At 52.5% G+C, this 8,777-nt stretch overlaps 1 protein-coding gene across 1 annotated transcript in view; it reads right to left on the bottom strand.

The window, feature by feature from the left end:
- Positions 1–8,777, bottom strand: part of ZGRF1 (zinc finger, GRF-type containing 1) — a 50,914-nt gene that overhangs the window by 23,067 nt on the left and 19,070 nt on the right. Inside the window, exons 9-13 of the mRNA XM_015571518.1 lie at positions 7,728–7,811; positions 6,229–6,380; positions 5,030–5,165; positions 2,853–2,976; positions 215–858 (exon numbers count right to left, since the gene is read on the bottom strand). Coding sequence (XP_015427004.1) covers positions 215–858; positions 2,853–2,976; positions 5,030–5,165; positions 6,229–6,380; positions 7,728–7,811 — 1,140 coding nt within the window. The remainder of the gene's footprint in view (positions 1–214; positions 859–2,852; positions 2,977–5,029; positions 5,166–6,228; positions 6,381–7,727; positions 7,812–8,777) is intronic.

Raw genomic sequence — 8,777 nt, 5'->3', positions numbered from 1 at the left:
GGAACCGTCAGAGCTGTGGTTAACCCACGGGGCTAAACGCTGCACCAGACGCTTCCCAATGGGGAACTTCACTTAACGCCCACAACTGCTAGGCAAGACGGTCAGCCACAGCAGACGTACGGACACTCACACACACAACACCGCGGCTCCAGGAGCAGATCCTGGCTGTGGAAATGCAGACGATACCGCCTGGGAGCACGGGACGCGTCCTCACCTGCACGCCGGTCGCACACGCAGACGCTCCCCACACCTCCTGGGCATCCTCAGCCTCAGATGCAGACTCCAGCCTCAAAGACAGCGCTCTCCTTCCACAAACAAAGTCCCGCGGGCCGGCGCCCTGCTGCTGCCGCCGGAGCTGGCCTCGCACCCTCTGCAGAGGCGTGGGGCCTGCGGGGCCGTCCCCAGCATCGCGGCGTCTCTCACCTGCGTCACCACCGCACAGCCCCACGGCCGCCGCAGGGAAGCCGTCCTCCGTGACACCTGCCTTAGGCTGGCCTGGAGTCGGCAGGGCGCACGGGAACGTGGTTTGGTATTTCAGCCACTTGCTTCGAGCAGACATTCCGTGAAGTGAAACACGCCCTGGGGTCACCTCCATGGACGCCTGACACAGAAGGGTTTCGCTCTGGTCCTCAGGCCCAGAGCTGGGAGGAAGAACGGCTGGCTCCTCACACAGGCTGAACAGGGGAGAGCCGGGAGAGCCGGGAGACAGCTGCCAGCCCCGGGCGGCAGCCCAGGGCCCAGGGTCTCCGTCGGGGGGCGCATCCACTGGGGGCGCAGTCACGAGCGCAGCTCGGGCTCTGCTGAACGAAGGCAGCCTCGGAAGGTGCTGGCTCTCCAGGGAACTGAGTCTTTCCATTCCTGGGAAAAGCCAATTAAATAAAAGTGTATTAAGTCAGTGCCGAGGCTCTAAAACACTGCGGGTATCTACACAAAACAGCAAAAATACTCACTTGCCTTTAAAAAATCACATTTAATTTTATTTCTTTTTATTTTTTTTAAATATATTTTTATTGGTTTTTTACAGAGAGGAAGGGAGAGGGATAGAGAGTTAGAAACATCGATGAGAGAGAAACATCGATCAGCGGCCTCTTGCACACCCCCTACTGGGGATGTGCCCGCAACCAAGGTACATGCCCTTGACCAGAATCGAACCCGGGACCCTTGAGTCTCCAGGCCGACGCTCTATCCACTGAGCCAAACCGGTTAGGGCTCTTTTTAAAATAAAATATAATTTTTATGGTTTTAGTCTCAAGAAAAGAAAAATTTCAAAGATAAATTACAAGACTCTGAGCCTGGCTGGTATGGCTCAGTGGTTGAGCTATGAACCAGGAGGTCACGGTTCTATTCCCAGTCAGGGCATATGCCTGGGTTGCGGGCTCGATCCCCGGTGTGGGCAAGTAGGAGGCAGCTGACCTATGATTTTCTCTCATCATTGGTGTTTCTGTCTCTCCCTTTCCCTTCCTCTCTGAAATCAATAAAAATATATCTTAAAAACATTTTAAGAAAATACTAAAACTTTTTTAAGGTTGATGAACTTGAAACTGTCTTTTTCTTTTTCCCTTCAGCTGACAATTTCCCCCCAATTAGTACATTCTATTACATGGCACTGAAGTTTTCAGAGAACTTTCAGTCAAGAAGGGAATCATCATCCATTTCACAGATGAGATCATTGAGGCCCAGAGGTAACACAACCAACTGGCACTCTGGATGAGACCCCAGACCATGTCCTCCACTTTACATTCCTTCTCCAGAGACTGAAGTTTGAGGTGTGCTTATCCATGTAACTTCCTTTACAGATTTATCACACTCACTAATTAGTATGTTGACCGTAAGGGAAAAGATTTTTAGCTTTAGTTTGATCTGTTGTATGTGATAAGAGTTCGTGTTTGGGCTGAGTGTTAGTAATAGATATAGCCCTGAAAATGCAAAAAGCAATAATGTGTTGAATAAATAAACAAATGAATAATGCTGCGTGAGAATATACAGCCTTGAAGTTTTACCAGACAGGGCTGTTTCCCATTTGATGATAACGTGCCTCCTTGGCAGTGTCTGTTTTTAGGAAATAAACTGGAGTTCACTTCGGAAGCTAGAGAAGCAGTACTTGAGCCAACAAGCCATCAAGCAACAGTGACAGAGGAGGTGAGGCCAGGGAAAACGCAGAGGCTCCTGGTGTGACTATGGAGGCGCCTGTCACTCTCGTATCACTCTCCTGTCTCAGACAACGGCTCTACTGTACTGTTTGCGCTAGCCACACCCACGGAACCTGCTCCCAAACACCCAGGCACATTGCAAAGCTCTTCCGTATCATCCACCCACGACCAAACAACAGCCCATGACGGCACGCCTCACCCGGCAGAACTCAGAACCCGGGGAGATGCACGAGGTCACGGGAGAGGACGGGGTGAGGGAGCGTCCTGCCGAAAGCGGGGCTATCGAGAAGCGGGTCACGCACAGGGGTCGGGATGGGGAGCCGGGCCTGGCACACCCGGGCGGCGGCAGCGGGAACGCTGGCGGAGACTGCCAGGACCCCGAGCAGAGAGGGGAAGCCTCATGCCGGGGTAACCGATGGTGTAGACCAGACATTCCCAAGGGGCCGCAGAGGGAGGTCTCTGGGTTACCGCCGGGCTTCTGGGTGCCCAGAACGAGAGGAACCAGAGCCAGGGGAGGGGAGAGCCACCTGCCACAGGAGAGCCCCGAGGAGGGCGGGCAGGTGGGCGGGGAAGGCCAGGATGACTGGGGTCTGGTCCAACGTGTTCTCAGTTGGTACAATCTCTCAGACAGAAAGCTCCCTGACACGGCGGATAGACAGCAGAGCTCCGGGAACAGCTGCAAGCGGAGGAAGGGAAGGCCACCTGGTGACGGTCTTGCTGGCAGGGCCCCCTCGGGGACTTCGAGCAGGAAGGCCTCGTCGCGTGAGCCCAGAGAGAAGGCGGCCGCGGGGCCTGGTGCTGAGCCCTCCTGTGCGGGCGGGGGCACCTGTCCGGAGAGAAACAAGGCTGCAGACCGCAGGCCTGGACTGCGCTCCGGGCGAGCGAGCCGTGATCCACACTGTGAGACGCCGCCCCGGCCACGCCACGCGGAGCGCAGCGGGCAGACTCCCCCGCGGCACAGGGCAGAATAGACTCCCCCAAACCAACCGATAGTGGGGACCCCGGGGCCCAGAGAGAAAGGCCGCGAGGACTGGGAGTCCTGAAACCATGGGTCACCCGCTCTGCTCTGAGACATGCTTTACTCCATGGTCTTTCTGGAAGCTCTGCCACGACCCCAAGAAGGAACCGCTATAAGCAGACCCCAGGCCCGCGGTGGCGGAGCCGACACAGCACGCTTCGCGGTGGCGGGGACAGCCCGGCTTGCTGGCACCCACTCATTCCCAAGGGGCCGCAGAGGGCGGGCTCTGGGTTACCGCTGGGCTTCTGAACACGTGCGTGCTGTCATGGGCTCTGGGCCCTCAATGGAGCTACAGCTCAATACTCTCCGCAGAAAATCTTAGTTGCCATTTTTATGGTGTCCAAACAGGTGACACTGTGATTGCAAAAGCCCAAGTGATCCAAAACCAAGAATTTGTAGGAGTCACTGGTTTGGAAGGAGACAAGTCAGAAGGTGCTGAGCTGCACAACTCCACAGGCCCAGGGCTACAGCCTGTCCCACACGACCTAGAGCAGCGATGGCGAACCTTTTGAGCTCGGCGTGTCAGCATTTTGAAAAACCCTAACTTAACTCTGGTGCCGTGTCACATATAGAAATTTTTTGATATTTGCAACCATAGTAAAACAAAGACTTATATTTTTGGTATTTATTTTATATATTTAAATGCCATTTAACAAAGAAAAATCAACCAAAAAAATGAGTTCATGTGTCACCTCTGACACGCGTGTCATAGGTTCGCCATCACTGATCTAAAGGAAGAGTTGACCTAAGAGTGATTTGGCATTTCTTCCTGATGGCCCCGAGGAAACACTTTATTTACTTATTTTTTAATATATTTTTATTGATTTCAGAGAGGAAGAGGGAGGGAGGAAGATAGAAACATCGATGAGAGGGAATCATGGATTGGCTGCCTCCTGCACATTCCCCACCCCAATGGGGCTGAGCCCGCAACCTGGGCATGTGCACTGATTGGGAATCAAACCGTGACCTCTTGGTTCATAGGCTGACGTTCAACCACTGAGCCATGCCAGCCGGGCACAGGCCGAGTTTCTGATGAGCAGCACGCACTTATTCTTTTCATTTCATTCCTGTCTCCTGTTCAAGTGAAATGATGGCCACTCAGACCATGTACTGAGTACTTACTAATACACTATGTGCTACTCAAAAAAGCAAACTAGAAAGTGAACTACAGAACGGAAAGCCTGTTGGGTTTCCTTGAAACATGACAGACTCTGACCTGCACTGACTGGGTTTCGGGTTTGGTTCTGAGGATCAGTGTCCACCTGAGGGGCTCAGGCTGAGACGTCCTGTCCGGAGCAGGAAGACCAAGGACTGAGCAGCGCCCATGACGTCCTCAGGCCTAGAGCGGACCTATCGTTGACCTAAACGTCAAGGTACTGCTCCCAAATGGGCGACCTTTTTGGATCTGTCCCAGACCGCAACAGTCATCTTCTTCATCGTTACTCTTTAGAAGCCTTTAATTTTGTTGTCGCTTCCAGAAATCGATCACCTCAGAAATCTAACATGGCTGACAGATGGCCCCCAAAGTCATGTGGAAGCCAAATGCATGTGCCTGTGCTTGGAAATAGGGCCTGTAAGAGGTAAAAGCTAAAGGAACTCACAGGCTAAGTGAGCGGCCTGATGGGAGAGAATGAGTACACACACGTGCACACACACATGCACACACAGGAACGGCCGTGTGAGCGCATAGAGTGAGCAGCCACCTATGAGCCAGGAGGAGTCCTCAAGAGAAAACCAAATCAGCCAGAACCTGGAGCCTGGACTTCCAGCCTCAGACATGTGAGCAATAAATGTGTGTAAAATGCGAGCTGCGCCCCCTGTGCGGCGGCCGGAGCTGGCCGACATCCCTCCCCTGACTCACCTGGGAACCACTCGGTTCCCTCCTCCGGAGGTAGGAGTCTCTCTCCGTCTTCCCCCGCCCTCCACATCCATCCAGCAGCATCCACACGTCTCCTCCAAATGACACCTGTGTCCCTGTCAAGTCTGCTGCACGCTTCCTGATAAACCCCACACCAAGTCGCCGTCACCCAGGCTCCCTGCTCCCACTGCTCACCCGTCAGATCCCCCCACAGCATGTCAATCACGTCCCAGGGCTTTCTGCTGACACCCCTTCAGGGACAACCTCACGCTGTTACCCTCACAGGCAGGACTTGGTGTGTGGCCTGCTCCTGTGCCCCGTCTCCTCCCCTCTCACTCACCGGCCAGCTGGGGGCGCCCACCCGCCAGTTCTACAATCTCAGAAAAGCAGGGCTTTGCCCCTACAAGACAGGAAATCCCGCTTCTGGACCGTGTGACTAACAGAAGATGCCACGTGGGCAGGTTCACGACAGCACATGGGTGTTCGCTGCGGCGTGAGCCACTGAGGCACGGAGAGCTGGGGGCATTCGCACAATGGCACACCCACCAGCCCCGGGAACGCGTGACTACAGCCACCGGCACCAGCAGCGATGGGTGTCAGGACTGCCCGCTCCTCACACGCAGCTTTAAAAGCAGGCCTGGGAGAGGGGGCTGCCGGGACGCTGGTCACGCTGTTCCTGAGGGTGGGTCCGCTCTGCGGTCATTCCTGAGCTGTGTGCTCATTCTGCATGTGTATGATGGTTAACGAAAGGGAAATTTAAACATCTCTAACAGATGCTGCTCAAAGACACCGGGCATGGCTTCTAGCGGGCAGCAATGCGAGGCCCTTGGTGTCATACTTGGGGGGAAATAGAAGAAAAAAAGCTACTAGCTGCTAAACAAATGTAACCCGACTGCACGCTACTGTCATAAACCCCCAGTCTTCTCTGAAGGGAAAAGTGATCCTTTAAATTCCTGATCCTACAAAAGAAGTAAATCTTCCAAATAAAATATTTTTGCCCTATTTAGTTTGATTTGAGATGTTGTTTCTTGTCAAGTTACAACTGTACAAAGATTTAAACATACTCCCTTCATAAAATTTAGCACTGACACATGGGAAATGATTTTGGGAGATGCAACTATAAAAACTTTTTTTACTGGAGTGTGACACGGCACCAGAGTTAAGTTAGGGTTTTTCAAAATGCTGACAGGCCGAGCTCAAACGGTTTGCCATCACTGCCCCAGGGCAGTCCCAGGGTGGCCTTCAGAGGCAGTGGTCTGGATAAAGGGCTGCAGCCCAGCGGCGGGCAGTGCCCTCGGACCATCACAGCACTGGTCGCCGACCCCTGCACTTGGTGCCCTTGGAACTCAACAGGCTACAGGGAAGTTAGGAACAACGGACACATGTGTTCACAATGTAATTATACGGAGAAAACAATACACAAGTCAGCTTTCTGTTCATATTGTTAATATCACTAATGTTAATAATGACGAGGGGACCGATGCCCTTACCCCACGACTCGCTCGAGGTGACGGAAGTGCAGTGATTTAACTGGGCTCCAGTTCAACAGCAACCAGCGTGATTTTACTGTGAGCACAGAACTGCACTGGCACCGAGCTACCTGAGCCAGGGCACACGCTGCCCGCTCTGCCCTTCCCCGCCCACTGCAGACCTGCCGCTCACTGCGGCCGGAACCAGCTCTGCTGGGAGCACTGAGGACAGAGCCCTCTGCTCCACCGGCGCCAGTGAAGTCCTCACACCACGCGTGGCAGAGGCGGCCGGCAAGAAACACGGCAACGGGAAGGGGAGGAGAACGGGGAGCCTTTTCTTGAAGTTTGTAGATATCAGGCTTCCCTCGGAGGATCTGCCTCCCAGAAGACTTGATCCCCTGCTGGGAGAGCCAAGGTCTGAGCGTGGCCCCGACAGAGGCAGCAGGGGGCGCTGCCGGGCGGCCAGCTCTCAGGCTGCAGCCTTCTCTGCTGCCCCGCCTCCCGGGAGGGCGCTGGCGGTTTCACAAGCACACGGGGACGAGCCTACCCAGAACTGGAACAGTGAGAAGGCTAATCGGGCCAAAGGCATGTACCTAGAGGACGAATTTATTTCTAACTGATAAATGAACAACATGACCGTGAGGCATAATAGGAATATTCTCCTAGTTAAAAATAAATATTCTAGGTCACACATTTGAAAGGAAAATCAAATCTAAAATGCCCCAGGACTTTTGTTGAAAACATGACTGAATTTTAAAAATACGCATGGCAGTGTACGACGTCTGCTGTGCTGGCGAAGACACGTCCCCCACACACGGATGCCTGGCTCCAAGGTGCCCTGGCTCCCTCCCGAGATGCTGGCTGCAGTAGAGTCAACTGGAAGCCAGGCGGGGATGCTGCCTCTCCAGCGCCCCCTAGGGTGGGCTATGGGCACCTGTGCGCCACGTCAGCAGGTGGGCACTACAGGTCACGGCTGTGAGGAACTGTCATTAACGGCACTCACAGCCCATGGCCAGCCCCTCGGGCCTCCTAGGCACACGCACCGGTTAGGTCACTTGTAACACAGCGAGGGCTCACGACCTAACGTGGTCAGAACCCCCTCGTTTCTCATTCTTAAAACCGGGGGTACTATCATGCTCCCCACCCCCCTGCCCATGAAAGCTCTGATGATCGTGTGGAAAACCGCGGGAAAACACATTCAGTTAGAAAACAATGATCTTCACAGGTTTTACCTGAGGGTCCCAGGTGGTTCTCTCTGTTTGTGTAGGAGTAACAGCTGGAAAAACGGTCTCTTCTTCACTTCCCACGGGAAAGAACTAGGATAAAAGACCAGAAGTGTGTTCAGGAGTTTGATGGGAAAATGCTCCAAAACTGGAAGCTAGGTTTGCCTTTGAAACACACTTGTCGTTTCTATCTTGCTTCTGTCTCTCTAGACATGTGACAAGCCACCCCGGCACAGGGCTGCTCTACAGAGGAGGTGCCGCGCTAATTAACCTCAAAATGCCTGGGAAAATCCTGATTCTAAAACTGTAATTGAACCTTTAACACTAGAGAAAATTACCGGGTTCATTATAAATCAGTCATCAAACCTAAAGCTGATGTTAATGAGAATTATTTAATTCAAAGATTAGTATGAAGTTAAAGGAGGACAAACTATAAACAGTGTAACAATTTATTTAAAGAATGAATCATCTAGCCACCAAAAAACACAAGATATTGGCAACATTTTAATTTCAAGACAGCTGTAGTAAGTGTAGTAAGAAAGTAATTACAGAAATAAAGATTAAAATTTTACTTTGAAGGACTGTAAGACCTTTCCCATGACTGTGAGATGACAACAGATTTCTAAAAAAATACGTGATGCCCGGCTGATGTGGCTCAGTGGCTGAGCGTCGTCAGTGCACCAAAAGGTCACATGCCCAGATTTCTGGCTCGGTCTCCAGTAGGGGGTGTGTAGGAGGCAGCCAATTGATGTTTCTCTCCTTTCCTCTCTCTCTAAAACCAAATATGTATATCTTAAATGGCAACTTATTCTGGAGGAAAATACAGTGATGGTGTTTATATGCAGTTTATATTTGGTAATAACTGTCCTTGAAAAAGTTTAAACTCTATTTCCTCCAGTGGGAAAACCACAACAATGTGATCACCCGTAGTCACATGATGCAACTGCTGACTGCCTACGGTTTTATCACACACGGTGGTAAGTGACTGATTGTGTGCAGGCACATGGGCCTCACCAACGGACACAGACAGCAGGGGGTGAGGGCATGAGAGGGGGAAGT

The sequence above is a fragment of the Myotis davidii genome, unplaced genomic scaffold, assembly GCF_000327345.1.
Source record: "Myotis davidii unplaced genomic scaffold, ASM32734v1 scaffold989, whole genome shotgun sequence".
Taxonomy (NCBI): Eukaryota; Metazoa; Chordata; class Mammalia; order Chiroptera; family Vespertilionidae; genus Myotis; species Myotis davidii.
This window is presented reverse-complemented; position numbering and strand designations above follow the sequence as displayed.